Raw genomic sequence first — 19,590 nt, 5'->3', positions numbered from 1 at the left:
GGCCTAAATACGGGCCTGCAAGTGACAGCTTTAAAAAATAAATAAAAAGCAAAGTGCACCAACACCTAACACCTGAACTGAAAATCACACAGTTAAACGCTACATGTCTGTCCCCCCTGGATCAAATCCTGATGAAAATTATCTTTCAATTTTGGGTGGGATTGTGGTTTTCGAAGGATACTCTAGTATATCAAGACAAAATGCACCTTTGGTCTGCATATTGATTTTGCTCATCGTCAGAAAGCTAAGGCTTGGTGAATACTTATGCAGTACATAATGTACACACAACCATTTTGGGGTACTTTTACACACAAAATTATTATTTGGTTTTTGATAACAAGTTTTTCTTACAAATTCAAGGAACTGCTATGGTCCATGGACCTGCTAAAGGGCCATGCTTCGCTGGGGCTGCAGGCTTATAATGAATGCTTTGTCCAAAGAGTTTAAGAATAAATGACCCTTACTTGTGAGAAGACAAACAGTTAAGTATTTAACTATATATTTTTTGTCATATTGGATGTAGCATTGGGAATTTTGGTCTTTTGTTGTATACATTTGGTCACACCCAATAACACTCCTTTTGCCACAAATAGATATGGTGTGGTGGGTGTTGGGGTTAGATTTTGCAGGGATGGTGTGTGGTCTAAGAATTGCCAATTCATATAGGAACCGGGAGTTGCAGCCCGGAGCCAGTCAGTAAGTTGATACTTTATACCCAGTCTAGGAAAAATGCATCTGCGACTCAGGAGCAGGTGGGGTATTCTGGCAGCAGCCTGAAGCAGAAAGTTACGGGTGGAGACGGGCTCAGAATCATGCAGAAACATGTTACAATTGCCATCACTCCACCTAGATATCAGTGAATATTGTGATTAAAGTGGAAGTCACAATGACCAGCTGATCATCCCTGAAACAAGTTCCCCATACCACTTCGAGGGACTATTTAGATATTGTTGCTCTTTATTACTATAGTGGTAATGTTTGTATAACAGAGAGAACTCAAAAGAATGGGTTCAAAGCACCCCACTATTTGCACTCATTACCTAGTTAATAAACAGATGCCCTTAATGCCAAATGATCAGATCCTTTGCCAGGGAACTGTAAGCGACGAGAAAACAAAAAAGTTTTATTACACAAATCGTTAATACACTCAAAAGTTTAAAATATATAAAATCCCCACGGAGGAGTAATGGAGAAGATGGGATTATATTATCTGCATTACTATATCACGTCAATAGTCAGTTAGGATCCCTATCTTCCCCTGCGGTTGGTATAGTCATGCGATATCCACTGATTAGTACAAGTGGGATTGTGATTACATAAAGTTGCAGTTTAGATAGTGTGAGCTTGCAATTAATTATTGCCTGTTTGTCAAGGCAGATATATCCCAAAATATAATTTGCCTTACTGAGACAATATAATGCCCAAACTTAGAGTACACAGTCTTATGGGTGACCTAGGTACTATCAGAATCTCACTCTGTTTAAACAGCACAATCTATTCATATCCAATCTAGCCACCAGTGAAAACAGGGCAACACAGGGTTACAGCGAACCCAAGGATTTTGTGAGCCCTGTGGGGCTACTGTGTATCAATATATCAGCAAGGTTGCAACAAGTTGTATCACACTATTACATTAGCATAGCCTACATGAGTATAGCAAGTATGTTGCATCTATTAATAGTTTATACAGATATAGGGCAGCACAGGGTTACAGCAAACCACAAAAATATACTAGCCCTGTATGGCAAATGCTAATATACCAAACTAACAACGTATTGTAGTGGTAATGTTACCTTATTATGGAGCAATATGATATAGGGGTGTTATGTTTTTTTTTTCTAGTCACATTTCTAATTAATAAATTGATACTTTTGAATATAATTATCGGTGGCCTTTTTTGGGAGTTGTGTGGGTTAGTGCTCATTTATAGACTTTTGCCTATATATATATATATATATATATATATATATATATATATATATATATATATATATATATAAATATATATATATATATATATATATATATATATATATATATATTGTGACAGAAACCAGGGGATGGTAATAAATTCCATATATAGGGCTCCCAGGATACTGAACAGTTTCTATCCTGTCTGGCCTGGGAGTGCAGCCTTATAATACATGCACTCCATCCCACAGTTTGGCAAGCGCTGGAACTGAGGGATGAGAGATCCAGACCAGAGTTTGTCTGGCTGCCTGATTTCTGTCACCTGTCATGCTAATTAGAAATCAGGTATGTAAGACTGATTTCCTGGTTGCTCTTGTCTCTTCTCCAGAGCCTGGAAGGCTGCTGAACACAGTGGGGAGAAGCCTCTTCCCCACACAGGTTCAATCGTTCTGTTCATTTGGCTAAGTCTGCAAAAGTACCTTGTTTTGTTGTTGGAAAGTGGAAAAGCCACTTCCACCCTGAGTTAGGGAAATCTAAGTTAAGTTATCGCTCAGGTGAGCAGCTTTTGTTTTGATGTGTTTTGTTGTATGCACTGTGGCAGTCTCAGTGCCTGGGACTGAATAAACCAGGCCCAGCCTGTTTAAAGGAACAGTACGTGACGCCTCCTCATTTTAACCTACCCTAAAAGACCGTGTTCTAACCGTCCCGGACAAGCGGCGGAGCCCCGGAGCAAGCTGTTTGTCACATATGGTGGAGAATGCGGGCAGAACACTAAAAGGTCTGGGGGTTAAAGAACTTTACAGAAAAAAAAAAAAAGTTTTTTTTTCTCTCTCTCCAAACAAGATGGAAGACGTGGTGAGTGCGCTGGTACGCAATGTCGCTGTCCAGAAAGACGCGAATGAAGCTCAGCAACAGGTGAGTGAAACCCAACGACAGCTGTTAATAGCCCAGCAAGAGACTAATACAAACCAGCAAGAGACAAACCGCTTGCTGAGAGAGGAGCAACAGCGGTTCGCTCAGGGCTTACAGCAGGAACTCGAGATCCTGAGGGAGACTATCAGTAACCTTCCACTGGCAGCGGCAGCCCCAGTTCCGAAAATGACCAGGGCAAGCCACTACCTTCAGAAGATGGGACCCTCGGATGATGTGGAAGCCTATCTTCTCACGTTTGAACGCACGGCACAGAGAGAGGGATGGCCAGAAGCTGAGTGGGCTGGTCTAATCGCACCCTTCCTAAGCGGCGAACCCCAGAAGGCTTACTTTGATCTAGAGCCAGCCGAAGCTAACGTCTATGCAAAATTGAAGTTCGAGATCCTCGCCCGCCTCGGCGTAACCACGGCTGTTCGCGCCCAAAGGTTTCACGCATGGTCCTTCACGATGGATAAAGCCACCCGAAGCCAGATGTATGACCTCATCCACCTCGCCCGGAAGTGGCTACAACCCGAGATCAACTCAGCAAGCCACATTGTGGAACGGTTGGTCATGGACCAGTTCTTGAGGAAACTTCCCTCTGCCTTACGCCGTTGGGTCAGTCGGAGTGATCCCCACAATGCGGATGAGCTTGTGGCCCTCGTAGAAAGGTACAATGCAGCAGAAGAGCACCCGCAACCCACAGTCGTGGAGCAACCCCACTACCCGAGGTTCCAGGACTCTTCCAGAGACGGTAAAAGGGTACCGGGGTTAAGGGGAGCTGAGGAGCGGCGACCACCTTCACGCAGCACCAGCAACAGTGGTTCGCACACTAAGGGCAATAGCCAACATGGGGAGCCGGGAAAAGGCTCTAAGTGGGACACAGACTATGTACCTAAATGTGTAAATTGTCATGAGAGGGGCCACACAGCAAAAATCTGCCCACTAAATGATGAGCCCATGCAATGCAACAGCGTGGAACCTTATTCGCTGTTGTCCCAATGTATGCGCCCTAGCCCAGAGGACCCCTTGAATAACCATCTGTGGGCATTTGTAAAGGTTAATGGTAAGAGGGTTCGGGCACTTCTTGACTCTGGGAGCATGGTCACACTAGTGTCCGAATACCTCTTGCCCATTAAGAAGAAACAGGGAAACAGTTCACAAAGAATGGCAATTTGTTGTATACATGGGGATAATCATGAATATTCCACTGTTGATGTTTTTTTTGAAACAGAGTTTGGTTCTTTAGATTTCAAGGTGGGTATTGTACCCAAACTGGCACATGATGTGTTAATAGGGACCGACTTTCCCCATTTTCTAAAAATGTGGTCCCCCGCTCAGAATAGCGCCCTGAGTTCAATAGCGGACCATAACGAAGTATTAGAAGAAATAAATCCTTTCCCGTTTTCAGAAATGGAGGTTGACGAGGGCCCAAATAAGAAGGGGGAAAAGGAGGAGTGCTGTAAAATTCCCTTCCCCATCACTACTTTGGTAGGGAATACCCCAAATCAAGATGTTGATCAGACACTTACCACCCCAGAACCGGATAAGACCCTCGCTGACCTAGAGGTCAGTCCTGGGAGTTTTAAGAAGGCCCAGTGGGAGGACCCCACGTTAGCGGTAGCAAGGGGAAATATACGGGACCTGAATAGTACTCCTGGCCAACCAGATAGGTCACTTGCTTACCCCTACTTCGAGGTAGAGAACGACCTAGTATATCGGGTTGATAAAAGGAAATCAGTTACAACTAAACAATTGTTGGTACCACGGACATTCCGTAACGTAGTATTACACCTCGCACATAGTCATCCATTGGGGGGACACCTAGGGGTGGAAAAGACAAAGGAAAAGGTTCTCCGAAGCTTCTATTGGCCTGGGGTTCTGGCAGAAATTACGAATTATTGTTCCTCATGCCCAGAATGTCAGATCACCGCCCCGTTCAAGGCGTACCGCAGCCCATTGGTACCCCTTCCCATAATAGAGGTACCATTTGACCGGATTGCTATGGATCTAGTAGGACCCCTAATAAAGTCTGCTAGGGGACATCAGCATATATTGGTAATATTAGATTATGCTACCCGATATCCGGAGGCAGTTCCCCTACGTAGCACCTCTGCCAAAAACATAGCAAAAGAGTTGGTAGTTCTGTTTTCCCGGGTTGGAATTCCTAAAGAGATTCTATCTGACCAGGGAACACCATTTATGTCCCAAGTAACAAAAGAGTTATGTAAACTCCTAAAAATCAAGCATCTCAGAACCTCAGTCTATCATCCACAAACAGATGGTTTAGTGGAAAGGTTCAATAAAACCTTAAAGAGCATGTTACGCCGGGCGGTCGATAAAGATGGGAAAAACTGGGATTGTTTGTTACCGTACCTGTTATTTGCCATTAGGGAAGTTCCCCAATCATCCACAGGCTTCTCCCCGTTTGAACTATTGTATGGCCGACACCCAAGGGGCTTACTGGATATAGCCAAAGAGACTTGGGAACACGAGGTTACCCCTTACAGAAGTGTAATAGAGCATGTTGCCCAGATGCAGGACCGCATTGCTGCAGTCCTACCCATAGTGAGGGAACACATGGAGAAAGCTCAAGAAGCACAGAGGAATACGTATAATAAGGGTGCTAGGGTCAGAATTTTTTTTCCAGGTGATAGGGTACTAGTTCTGGTTCCCACCGTGGAAAGTAAATTCCTTGCTAAATGGCATGGGCCATATGAGGTCTTGGAAAGAGTGGGAGAAGTAAATTATAAGGTAAGACAGCCAGGTAGGAGGAAACCTGAGCAAATTTACCATATAAACCTACTCAAGCCCTGGAAAGATAGAGAAGTCTTGTTAACCCTAGTAACCCCAGGTCCGTCAGAGAGTCAAGAAACTGACCCAGAGGTTAGCATAGCTGAAACCCTGTCCGTTCATCAGAAACAAGAGGTTCAGAATTTAGTGAGAAGAAACAAAGAAATCTTCTCTACACAGCCAGGTAGAACTAGCGTAATTGAACATGACATAGTCTCTGAACCGGGGGTCCGAGTTAACCTTAAACCGTACCGAATCCCAGAGGCCAAAAGAGAGGCTATAAGTTTAGAGGGTAAAAAAATGCTAAAACTAGGCGTAATTGAGGAATCCCAAAGTGGGTGGAACAGCCCTATAGTCTTAGTCCCAAAGCCAGATGGTACAACAAGGTTTTGTAATGACTACCGGAAACTAAACGCGGTGTCAAAATTTGATACTTATCCTATGCCCAGGGTAGATGAACTTGTAGAGAGACTGGGCAAAGCCCGATATCTCACAACCCTAGACCTAACAAAAGGGTACTGGCAGGTTCCCCTCACAGAAAGGGCAAAAGAAAAGACAGCCTTCTCAACCCCAGATGGCCTCTTTCAGTATAGGGTGCTGCCTTTTGGCTTACATGGAGCTCCCGCCACATTCCAAAGAATGATGGATAAAATTTTAAAACCACATGCTCGGTATGCTGCTGCCTACCTGGATGATGTGGTAATCCATAGTGAAGATTGGCAATCCCACCTTCCAAAGGTACAAGCTGTGCTCGACGCAGTTCGGTCTGCTGGACTAACTGCTAACCCCGCTAAATGCACCATTGGTCTGGAGGAGGCCAAGTATCTGGGGTATTCTATTGGCAGAGGTTTACTCAAACCCCAAACACTCAAAGTAGAGGCGATACAAAGTTGGCCAAGGCCAGTTACAAAAAAACAAGTAAGGACCTTTTTGGGGTTAATTGGGTACTATAGAAGGTTTATTCCCAATTTTGCAACTAAGGCAACCCCACTAACCGACCTCACAAAAGCAAGAGGACCGCTTATGGTAAAGTGGTCCCCCGAAACCGAACAGGCCTTTAGAAGCCTGAAAGAAGCTCTCTGTGCCCAACCAGTGTTGGTCACACCTGACTTCTCCAAAGAGTTCGTAGTCCAAACCGACGCATCTGAGGTAGGGCTGGGGGCGGTACTCTCCCAGGAGTCTCAAGGTGAGGAACACCCCATCCTTTATTTAAGTAGGAAACTAAATCCCCAGGAGAAGAATTACTCCATAGTAGAGAAAGAGTGTCTCGCAATAAAGTGGGCTGTAGAGACGCTCAAATACTACCTGTTGGGGAGAAAATTCCGGTTGGTCACAGATCATGCACCCCTTACCTGGATGTGTCAAAACAGGGAGAAGAATGCTAGAGTGACCAGGTGGTTCCTAAGCCTACAACCCTTTAAATTTTCTGTGGAACACAGGTCAGGGCACAAACATGGCAATGCTGACGGGTTGTCAAGGATGCACTCCCTAATATCCATGGTCGCTCATCCCTCGGGGTCTGAGCTGGGGGGGAGGATATGTGACAGAAACCAGGGGATGGTAATAAATTCCATATATAGGGCTCCCAGGATACTGAACAGTTTCTATCCTGTCTGGCCTGGGAGTGCAGCCTTATAATACATGCACTCCATCCCACAGTTTGGCAAGCGCTGGAACTGAGGGATGAGAGATCCAGACCAGAGTTTGTCTGGCTGCCTGATTTCTGTCAACTGTCATGCTAATTAGAAATCAGGTATGTAAGACTGATTTCCTGGTTGCTCTTGTCTCTTCTCCAGAGCCTGGAAGGCTGCTGAACACAGTGGGGAGAAGCCTCTTCCCCACACAGGTTCAATCGTTCTGTTCATTTGGCTAAGTCTGCAAAAGTACCTTGTTTTGTTGTTGGAAAGTGGAAAAGCCACTTCCACCCTGAGTTAGGGAAATCTAAGTTAAGTTATCGCTCAGGTGAGCAGCTTTTGTTTTGATGTGTTTTGTTGTATGCACTGTGGCAGTCTCAGTGCCTGGGACTGAATAAACCAAAGGAACAGTACGTGACGCCTCCTCATTTTAACCTACCCTAAAAGACCGTGTTCTAACCGTCCCGGACAAGCGGCGGAGCCCCGGAGTAAGCTGTTTGTCACAATATATATATATATATATATATACATACACATATACATATACATTCACACACACTTTATCCACATTTTTACAGTCATCAAAAGTGGAAGAAATACTCCTTGTGTGTAAAAACCACGATGGAAGTGACGTCTCGCTATTGCTGGTCGCGCAATGCGCATAACAGGAGGTTGTAAGCCGTGTATGCCTCACCGCGCATGCGCAGAAACCCATAATCTTCCCCTCCGCGTGCACTTTAACGGCGCTGCACGTACGACCGCTCGGCACCGCGCACATGCGCTGGATCACAGAACTCACCCACAACTTCCATGCTCAGCCGCCTGGACCCCTTCCCATGCTTGGCCCACACAAAACTCTCTGCTGCACAGGTGGGCCCACTCCCAATGCTACACAGTCACACACACACACACACACACACAGTCTGTCACGAGGAATTCAGTTAGTATACATATAGACATGCAAATAGCTAAAACGGGGGGGGCGGAGGGGGTGCCGAGTACGCACGGTCTAAGTCAAACTTCTTTGCGTTTTCTCACGGAAATTGTGTTTGGTTTTTAAATAAAAACATCACCACCACAAACACAATTTCTGTGACAAAACAGTGACAAAAGACTAAAAAGTTAAACTTGAAATGGGCATGCGCGGCACACACCCTTTTTTAGGATATCCCTGCTTCAGCACTGGTGGCTCAATCAGTGGCTTAGGCCTTGCCCCCGCTGCCTACTACAGCGTCCGCTGCGCGCATGAGAGCCCTCCCCGCAATGGCGCCGGGCCCGCTGCGAGGGGGGGCCGCAGCGCTCGCGCGAGAGCCACTCCTGCTCTCAATAGAATTGAGAGCAGGACTCGCGTCGAGCGATTAGGCACGCCCCCCGGCGGTTCAGCCAATGAGGGCGAACCTGCCGGGTGACGTCATGGCCGTGCCCCCGTCACTCCTCCGCCACGCCCCCCCCCCCCCCCCGGTCTCTCCTCCTGCAGTGAGCTGCAGACCGGGGAATCGGCTGAACGCGCCGCCAAAAGCGCGGGCGCGCGTTACAGCGGAGAGACCGGGGCCTTAGCCTTAGTCTTCGACTGAACCACCTGTGCTGAAGCAGGGGTATCCTTAAAACCTAGCCTGTTGGGGGGGAGAGGGTTCTTGCGGACTGACGTTGTCCATACCTCCCATCCGCAAACACAAATCTTAAAGCAACACGCCATATCCAGACGATCCTATGTTCCATTTTCACCTTTATACGAATAGCCCCCGGAGTCCTGACTATTACTTGACCTTTCTAAACACCGCTGTTTGTGGAAGTCTTTAGCACCCGGGCAGTTTGCTGTGAAAGTAATGCGAGTGCTCCTTCAAACTGAACATTAAATATTTACACGATACATATGAGCATATTGATGCATACAGACGTTTAGTGGTAGGTTTAATCCTGTATTTATGTCATTTATATTTTTACTACCGAATATGGATTATAGCGGATTGTAAAAATAGAAAAAAACATTCCTAAGTATCATGCAATGGGCCGTGTTTAATTACCCCAGTTTGATATAGTCATGTCTAAATGTAATCAGATCTACTTTATTAGGCTGCCGGGATTAATACATTCACATACTGAAGTCACACATCTTCAATTGTGCAGTGTAAGCAGAGCAAAGACGTAGTCGATATTGGAGAGAAGAAAAACCATGAATTAACCTTCTGTTTAATGGCAACTGGCTGAGCCATTGATTGGTCGGCAAAAGAGAAATAAAGTGAATGATAAGTCAGATATTTCCGCTGTACTGACACAGTTGCCTAGGTTGTACTATTTTTGCTATATTCCTACGTACCAATCTCTAATGAGAAATCCAATCCTTTCATAAATGCTCCAACTCTGCCATCTAAGGCCTTGATCAACCAGGCTGCTACACGGATGCGCGAGCCTCTGTCTGCTGGGTGATGTGTGAACATCCCCAGCAGACAGAATGACGCGATTGGGTGCGTAACTTTAAAAAAAAAAAAAAAAACATTTTTAAAAGTGTGTGTGATTGGCTGGCGAAGTACACGTGACGCGGCTGCCGCTTGAAATTTCAACTTCAGTTGAAAGCTGGATTTGCAGCCGCGACAACGCTGCACTTGGCCGCCGGGGGTTGTGTTCTGTTTAAAAACTCCCACAGAACACAGCGAAAGAGTGGCGAACGTGTGCGCGCATATATAAGCGAGCGCACGTCGCATCGCGTTCTGTTTGAGCGAGGCCTTATGCAGCAAATTCCACATCGTCATTGCTCTTACTGTAAAGAACATTTTCCTTTCTGTTTGCAAAATCTGCTTTCCTCTTATCTTGGTGGGTGGCCCAATGAAAACTGCGACAAGCTCCATGCAAATATCTTTGGAAATATATTTAGGATCAATGCAATCGTACAACCAAAGCAGACAACTAGAATTGACAGGTCTTTTCTCATGCACAAAACCGTCCAGGAAAAAGAGGTGTATACTGTGGGGACCTTCTCCCGGTCACTGGTCAGATGTTGGGTCACAGAAACCAAGAGAAAATAGGAAACAACAACGCGCACGACTCTTATAGCGTAAAAAAGTAATTATATTGTTACAATAATAAAGTGTAAATTATTGCACGTACAAGAAAGACTAATCATAAAGGCAGGGCATGTTTAGGGTACATGTTACCACTCTAGAAGGTGAAGACTTGCTTCGTGAGGATCCCTCAGCATACACGGCTCCTTATCCGGTAGTTTAAGTAGCAGCAGGAATATCCAATCACACTGGGAAGTAATGTCCGTAGCACAGTACCCAAGAGGGTTACACGTGAGAAGACAAATGGAAACAAAACTCTCCTGCTGCGCTAGATCCGCTTCAGCTGAAGCCCGTTAAGGAACAACCAGACCACCGCCTCACCGCAATCGCAAACCGGGATCCTGACGTCACCTCGGCACGCCATAGGTCTGCGACGGACCACCCAGTGATCAATTAAGTGAACAAAAAGTCCCGTAGGCGGCGTGAGCAGGATCAGAGACGCAAAGATGATTGCAGGAGAGTGTACAAATGTTGAATAAACTACTTAGTCAGGGATGTTTAGACTGACTAAGCTAATAAAATATATACTCCACATGAGCAAAGCAATTGGGGGATACAAAATATCAATTAGCCTATCATTGCCGAGGTGACGTCAGGATCCCGGTTTGCGATTGTGGTGAGGCGGAGGTCTGGTTGTTCCTTAACGGGCTTCAGCTGAAGCGGATCTAGCGCAGCAGGAGAGTTTTGTTTCCATTTGTCTTCTCACGTGTAACCCTCTTGGGTACTGTGCTACGGACATTACTTTCCAGCGTGATTGGATATTCCTGCTGCTAATTAAACTACCGGATAAGGAGCCGTGTATGCTGAGGGATCCTCACAAAGCAAGTCTTCACCTTCTAGAGTGGTAACATGTACCCTAAACATGCCCTGCCTTTATGATTAATCTTTCTTGTACGTGCAATCATTTACACTTTATTATTGTAACAATATAATTACTTTTTTACGCTATGAGAGTCGTGCGCTTTGTTTTTTTCTTTTTTACATGTTTGCCGTGCGATGTTGGGCCATCTACTCCAACAAGCTGCAGACTCTCCATGATTGTCAAAGGTTTTTGTATTTTATTTTAATATTTATTTTTCATTGTTTAACACTTGTTGGAATACAAGTTTGTGTTCCCATATAACCTTGTAGTGCACTTTAACTACATCACTCTTATTGGGTTGTTATATACACATACTATTAGTTTATTACCTTATATTAATCACAATATTGGTGCGCAGTTTTTTGTTTTTTTACATAAAAATAGGAAACAAGAGAATTTCTAGCTACCGTGCTAAAAGTAATCCAGTAATTAGTCACATGCAATAAACAGGTCAAATGTCACTAACCTATTTGCACATACATACATACATACATACATACATATAAAAACTGAAAATCTTGGTTGTGAGTGTGTGTAGACCATTTGATTGGTCCGCCCGTCGGTCCACCCGCCCTCCCACGGCTTTTATTGGTCGGTGTGTCTCGCCCCCTGTATCCCACCCCCCCTCCCCACGGCTCTCATTGGCCGGTGCGCTCTAACCCAGGGCTCCCCAATCCCCAGGCACACTGCTACTGCTGCTGCTGCCTGAAGTGAGGAAATGCTCCCTGGTTGTGGTGGTGTCGGCTGTTGCTGCTGGGGGGGAGGCTTAACTGAGACTGAGTTTTTGCCCCCCCCCACTCCGTTTTTGCCCCCCCCCCCACTCCGTTTTTGCCCCCCCCCAGCTCCTATTTGGCCCTCCCAGCTCCGTTTTTGCCCCCCCCCCGACACACACACACAGTGACACACACACACACAGTGACACACACAGTGACACACACACACACACACACACACACATACACAGTGACACCCACCCGCCCGCCCGGCTCTGCCTTTAACCCCACCCTAGCGCAGGGGTGGGGAACCTTTTTTCTGCCAAGGGCCATTTTGATATTTATAAAATCATTCGAGGGCCATACAAAATTATCAACTTAAAAATTAGCCTGCTATATTTGGTCAAACATTTAATGAACTCACCACTAATGTGATGGCTGGAATTGCTTCTCTTTGGGTGACTGACTGACTCTTGGGTGGTGGGTAACTATGACTGACTGTGGGTTGGTGTCTGTGCACACGCACACACGCACAGAAATTGGGCAGGGGGTAGAGAAATCAAACTCTCAGACCCTCTCTCTCAGACCCACTCTCTCTCAGACCCACAGACCCACAGACTCTCAGACCCACTCTCTCTCAGACCCACTCTCTCTCAGACCCACTCTCTCTCAGACTCTCAGACCCACTCTCACTCAGACCCACTCTCAGACTGGCAGACCCACTCTCAGACTGGAAGACCCACTCTCAGACTGGCAGACCCACTCTCAGACTGGCAGACCCACTCTCAGACTGGCAGACCCACTCTCAGACTGGCAGACCCACTCTCAGACACACACTCTCTCTCTCTGACACACACACTCACACACTCCCTCTCTCTGACCCACACACACTCCCTCTCTCTGACCCACACACACTCCCTCTCTCTGACCCACACACACACACAATCCCTCTCTCAGACACACACACCCCCTCTCTCAGACACACACACTCCCTCTCTCTGACCCACACACACACACACTCCCTCTCTCAGACACACACACTCCCTCTCTCAGACACACACACTCCCTCTCTCAGACACACACACTCCCTCTCTCAGACACATACACTCCCTCTCTCAGACACACACTCTCCCTCTCTCAGACACACACTCTCCCTCTCTCAGACACACACTCTCCCTCTCTCAGACACACACTCTCCCTCTCTCAGACACACACTCTCCCTCTCTCAGACACACACTCTCCCTCTCTCAGACACACACTCTCCCTCTCTCAGACACACACTCTCCCTCTCTCAGACACACACTCTCCCTCTCTCAGACACACACTCTCCCTCTCTCAGACACACACTCTCCCTCTCTCAGACACACACTCTCCCTCTCTCAGACACACACTCTCCCTCTCTCAGACACACACTCTCCCTCTCTCAGACACACACTCTCCCTCTCTCAGACACACACTCTCCCTCTCTCAGACACACACTCTCCCTCTCTCAGACACACACTCTCCCTCTCTCAGACACACACTCTCCCTCTCTCAGACACACACTCTCCCTCTCTCAGACACACACTCTCCCTCTCTCAGACACACACTCTCCCTCTCTCAGACACACACACTCTCTCTCTGACACACAAACACTCTCTCTCTCAGACACACAAACACTCTCTCTCTCAGACACACAAACACTCTCTCTCTCAGACACACAAACACTCTCTCTCTCAGACACAAACACTCTCTCTCTCTCAGACACACACACACTCTCTCTCTGCCACACACACAGGGGGAGGGAAATCTGATCGGGGGGGGATCGGAGCAGGTGCCCTCCGCAACTGCTGCTCGGTGTGGGGAGGAGGACCGTGTAAGTGCGCAAGGGGGGGAGAGGGGGGAATCTGAGCAGGGGGGATTGAAGCAGGTGCCCTCCTCCGCAACTGCTACCCGGTGTGGGGAGGAGGGCCGTGTAAGTGCACAGGGGGGGCGGGCGGAGCAGGGGAGGATCAACTGCTGCCCGGTGTGGGGAGGAGAAGGAGAGGCGGTAGTGAGGTGTCTCTCCCACCGCAGACTCGTTCTTCTATCCCCCAAGCCTCTTATACCCCCTCCCCCATCCCCCACTCATCTTATACCCCCTCCCCCGCTCCCATCCCCCACTCCTCTTATACCCTCTCCCCCCCGGAGCGCTGCTTACCCGCACCGCCCTGGTGATACTCAGGTCCTTAATCACAGTGACACACACACACAGACACACACACACACAGTGACACACACACACACAGACACACAGAGAGAGACAGTGACACACACAACAGAGAGAGACAGTGACACACACAACAGAGAGAGAGACAGTGAGACACAGAGACAGTGAGACACACACAGAGAGAGAGAGAGACAGTGAGACACACACAGAGACAGTGAGACACACACAGAGACAGTGAGACACACACACACACAGAGGCAGTCACACACACACACACACAGACAGTGAGACACACAGAGACAGTGAGACACACAGAGACAGTGACACACACACACACAGAGACAGTGACACACACACACACACAGAGACAGTGACACACAGAGACAGTGACACACACACACACACACAGAGACAGTGACACACACACAGACAGTGACACACACACACACACACACACAGACACACACACAGTGACACACACACAGTGACACACACACAGTGACACACACACACACACACAGACAGTGACACACACACACACACACACAGAGACAGTGACACACAAACACACACAGAGACAGTGACACAAACACACACACACACACACACAGAGACAGTGACACACACACAGAGAAAGTGACACACACACACACACACACACGCAGAGACAGTGACACACACACACACACAGACAGTGACATACACACAGAGACAGTGACACACACACACACAGAAACAGTGACACACACACACACACACACACACAGACAGTGACACACACACACACAGAGACAGTGACACACACAGAGACAGTGACACACACAGAGACAGTGACACACACACACACACACAGACATTGTGACAGTCACACACAGTGACAGTGCCAGTCACACACAGTGACAGTGCCAGACACACACAGTGACAGTGCCAGACACACACAGTGACAGTGCCAGACACACACAGTGAAAGTGTCAGACACACACACAGTGACACACACACAGTGACACACAAACACAGTGACACACACACTAAGCCCACCTCTGCAAACACACACAAAAATAAGGCCTCTCCCCCTTGGGGTGGGTAAGGTGCCTGGGAGGGGGGATAAGGGGGCATGTGGGTTACCTGGGGCCCGTGGATTGGCTGCTGGAGCAGCATAGGTAGCCAGTGCAGCTGAGAGACTGGCAGGCCCGCGGAGCCTAAAGGGAGGGACAGCGGGGCGGAGCCTAAGGAGCCCGGCATTACTGGAGGAGAGAAGGGAGGGGGGCAGTGCTGTAGGAAGAGGCGGGCCAAAAAAAAAATCTTGGCAGAGTGACAGCACGGGCAGCCAATCAGGAAAGGGGGAGTGTAGATGGACGTTCACAGAGGTACACAATTTGGAGACGTTTATAATGTGTAATTATAATAAGGCTTTATTGTGCCTTTTCCTTTTCATCATGAAATCCATCCAAACACAGGGGGGGAACAAAGCTTCTATTCACTTGGGAGTATTTCTAGTGAAACACTATACAATAATTCACATCTCCGTTAGTCAAGCATTTCTCGCAGCCCAAAAACATATAGCATGAAATAAGCAGATATAAGCAGTCTCTTAAGAATAAAAGTCTTATCTGTTTCTTGGAGGGAAAATCTTCTCACTTCCTGGTTCAGCTTCAGGTGTAGTAGTTTTCCCTGTGTCTTGAAATCAGCTCTGTTGTGCAGAGCTCAAGACTGGTCAGCTCCAAAGGTCAGCTCTCAGTCAGAGCTAAGGAGTCACTTCCTGTCTCAAAGACAGGCTTTTTGTAAACAATCTAATCAGGCAGGTGGTGTTTAGTAATTAACTACCACACTTCTAGATTAAAGGCACATTACTGAACAGGAATAAGTCCCCTGTTACAGGGAGTTTAAAAAAAAATTTTTTTTAATTTATTTTAAACCATTCTTGCAGGCTTGCTTCCCGGGGGCCGGACCAAATGATTTCGCAGGCGTTCCCCACCCCTGCCCTAGCGGGACACACACCTCACATTTTTACATCACTTATGTCACCAAAATATACATTGTACTGTAGTGTGTTTACAATAAACCATTTTTAAACAACAACATCGTATTACATTTTCTTCCATGTTTCTTTTCAACATTATTATACAACCTTTCCACCAAATAGTCAACCTATGGTTCCCCTATTTATACATAATACTACCTATTACGGATTTACATCCCGGGCAATGCCGGGTATATCAGCTAGTTTATATTAACTGTGAATTCCTTGTGTGTGTGTGTTTCTCTCTCTCTCTCAAGGGTGCTCCTGTGCGCTGAGCCAAAAGCTCCTCTTCTGCACATGCGCTGCCTACAACTTCCATGCGGCCTGGAACTTTGAAATATGTGCATGTGCGGGCGGTCGCACTGAAGCGTGACGTCACTTCTGTCACGCTTTTTTTCCCCTTTTTTTTACAAGACAAGTGATTTTTCCTATCAAAACTCTGTAGGTGCCAGCAAAGAACATTCCATTAAAAAAATATGTATATTTATCTGTCCAAATAGGATTTGTAAAGGGATCCCAAATCTTAGGAAAATGGGGATTCAAAACATTAAACTACAGTTTTTGGGGGCCTGGCGTAGAAATATTGGAAGACTCAGATTTATTTTAAATCTAGCATGTGTTGGTATGTGGGACGGGGGCTTTGTTTTAGTTATATTTTATTATAATTCCATTTTTTTTAATTTAAAAAAACAAAATGTTTACTTTGGTTATCCTGATGCTGGACTGCATCTATTCTAAAAACTTTCACGAGCAAGTTGTCAAGACTTTAAACTAAGGTTTTCAATACCAAGATTTGATAAAATATCACTTGTGAGCATTCACAAGTCTCAGACAGGTCTGCACCCTGCTTTTCACCATTATCTATTAGCAAACAGTGCTTCCACTGAAGCCAGGGATTCTGGGAAATGAATTAAAAGGTGACACTGAGTGCTAATTTGCAGGTCATGTCTGTTTTAACATGGACCCCTATAAGCGTATGCCTGCCGTATTAGGCTGCGCTTATAGTGCCGGCGAAAGCGACGCGCCATCAAAACAAATGCATTGCCACATTGCGTGCGCTTATAGTAAGCGCAACGCGACGGCTTGGTCGCGATCGCTGGAAGTCATCTCAATTTGATTTTTCCAGCGACCGTAGCCGGCACTATAAGTGTAGCCTAGGCTGCGCTTATAGTGCCGGCGACTCGACATCGCGGCAAAACAAATGCATTGTGCGGAAGCGTGCGCAAGCCCCTGCTAAAGCCGCTCTCATTGCGGCTGCAGGGGCTCACTGGTAAGCGTAAGCGCGCCTCAGCACTGGTCAGCGCCTAAGCGCTGACCATGCCCGAGGCCTTACACAGCTCATCAGCATAGTCTGAGTTAAAAAAGCAGATAGCCAGCAAACCTACTGACAGACAGACAATCCACTACATAATTTACATACCTAAACATACCAATTGAAATATTTTTAGACACACCGCAAATTCAATGTAGGCTGTGTTACCATTTAACAGACTACCATTCCAGTTCTTCATAGATGAAATCATAGTGTACAGGCTTCCAGTGTTCTACCTACAGTGAAATGTAATGTTGGGCACTAAAAGGTATTAGAACCTACAACAAATCTGCTTTTCTCCAGGAAAGTTACTACAACTCTGAGCTACAGACACAGCACAATATCTAGGTGCCCATGCACTGCATACATGTATTGTGAGCTGCTACAGTATAGAGAGGGCTGTGCTTTGCCAGGAAGTACAGGCCTCATCACAGCTCTTCAACTGGATGTGTGTTTTGAAAGCAGTGTGTTGCATCACATGGGATCTCATCCCCACGTGTGAAATTGGATGGCACCCAACAGGAAGTGGCCACAGGACAGCACGCTGCTCACCAGCATCACACAACCAATAAGAGGTTTTAATCTCACTGCAAAAAAAACAGGCTACTACAAATGACCGCTCTTTGGATTTAGACCGGTCGATTACAGTAGTAAAAGACTACGCATCTGCAATATGTGTCTCTCAGACAGCACAACTGTAAAAGAGAGCCAGTGATTGGATTGCAGGAGATTTTAACAAAAATACATTAACGTGTATAGATTTGTTTTATTGTAAGAGTTAAAGGGCTGACACTAATCTGAAGTATGGGTAGATGATGCTGGATATTGGTGAGCGCTCAGACTATGCGTACAATCATAAGAAATAAGCATTATGCTTTAGTTATTTCATTACCAGTATACTCGGCAGCATCACTTCCACCCATAGTGCCAACTCACACGCAGGCGGTTACAGTGATCATGTCCTGTTCCCATGCCGATTTTAATTTGAGACTACTCCATAATGTGTTGAATAAAAAAAGGTGATCAGAAGAGGACAAGATATTCATATCAACTGAGCACTACGTGTTAATCGGTATTGCTTTATTACAGCATATACAATCATTTCTAATCCGTTGTAATCAGCCACCACCGTGGCAAGTTAGAGCCTGCTTATGTGACACCTTGCACTCAATTCCCCCCTACCCTTCCACGTTTCATTTAAATCATACCTGGCAGCAGATCCATGCTGCTCATGCCATACTGCACCCGCTTTCCACACCGGAGCAGACGATCGCCGTCCGTCCCGGCTGCTACTTGCCCCGCTAACCGTCCGTCTTGGGCATCCCGGGACCGCTGTGGGCGCTGCCCTGTTGCCTGGCAGAGTGTGAGAGATCCGGCGGAGGATAAGCCAACGCATGCTGGAGATACAAGCCTTTCGCGCAGAGCGCAATGGAACACTGAGAATGCGAAGGTTCCAAGAGGGACAATGAGATGGATTCTCTAACGATTCCAACTGAGCAAGGACATTAGATGGCGAGAGGGAACTTGTACGGCGAAGTCCCCTTAAATATAGACACACACAACCCAGCCTGCCCCCGCCCATTAAGGGTGTGTTAATAGAGCTGTTGGCCGGTTTTCTTAAAAGGGCAATGACACACTGGGAGTTTATTCATGGTCCTGGCTGCATAGTGTGTGGCAAGCTCAGTGCAAACGAATTGCACCAGAATTATCAATGGAAAAATTTCCCTTGCTTTCATTGATAAATCTGGTGCTGGTTTTTTTCCTGCACTGTCCCCCCCCCCCAGTTATGCTGCTGAAGGACTTTTATAAGTAACCCCCATTTTCATTTACAGATTTTGTGTACTTCTGCATCTACACCCAAATTCAATAAACAAATGTGTATTTTCCATGGCCAGTAAACAAATGCAGAATTAAGTTTGAAACATTAGATAAGGTTATACGGCCAGCTCAGACCAGACAGCTTTATTTGCATAAAGTCGCTTTAAGTCTACTATTCTTGTGTTCAAGTTTGTTCAGGGATAAAGTGTAGAACAATAATTTGACCGCGATTAGGTCGGTTTAGGACCTTGCCGCAGCGACATCTCCGCCGGCCGATTTGCGCCAAAAAAAAGTACATAACCTTTCCCCTTACTCTAAAAAAAACGTGAATCTTAAATTCTAATACTAATGCAACCCACTACCCTAAAAAC

The 19,590-nt window shown here is 46.5% G+C and overlaps 1 protein-coding gene across 1 annotated transcript in view; it reads right to left on the bottom strand.

The window, feature by feature from the left end:
* Nucleotides 1-18,969, bottom strand: part of MTHFD1L (methylenetetrahydrofolate dehydrogenase (NADP+ dependent) 1 like) — a 336,871-nt gene extending 317,902 nt beyond the window's left edge. The window contains exon 1 of the mRNA XM_075596571.1: nt 18,610-18,969. Within this exon, the coding sequence (XP_075452686.1) occupies nt 18,610-18,797 (188 nt within the window). The 5' untranslated portion in view covers nt 18,798-18,969. The remainder of the gene's footprint in view (nt 1-18,609) is intronic.
* Nucleotides 18,970-19,590: the final 621 nt, after the last annotated feature.

Source organism: Ascaphus truei, chromosome 4, assembly GCF_040206685.1.
Source record: "Ascaphus truei isolate aAscTru1 chromosome 4, aAscTru1.hap1, whole genome shotgun sequence".
Taxonomy (NCBI): Eukaryota; Metazoa; Chordata; class Amphibia; order Anura; family Ascaphidae; genus Ascaphus; species Ascaphus truei.
The sequence above is the reverse complement of the archived record's forward strand: the minus strand, read 5'-3'. Positions and strand labels throughout refer to the sequence as shown.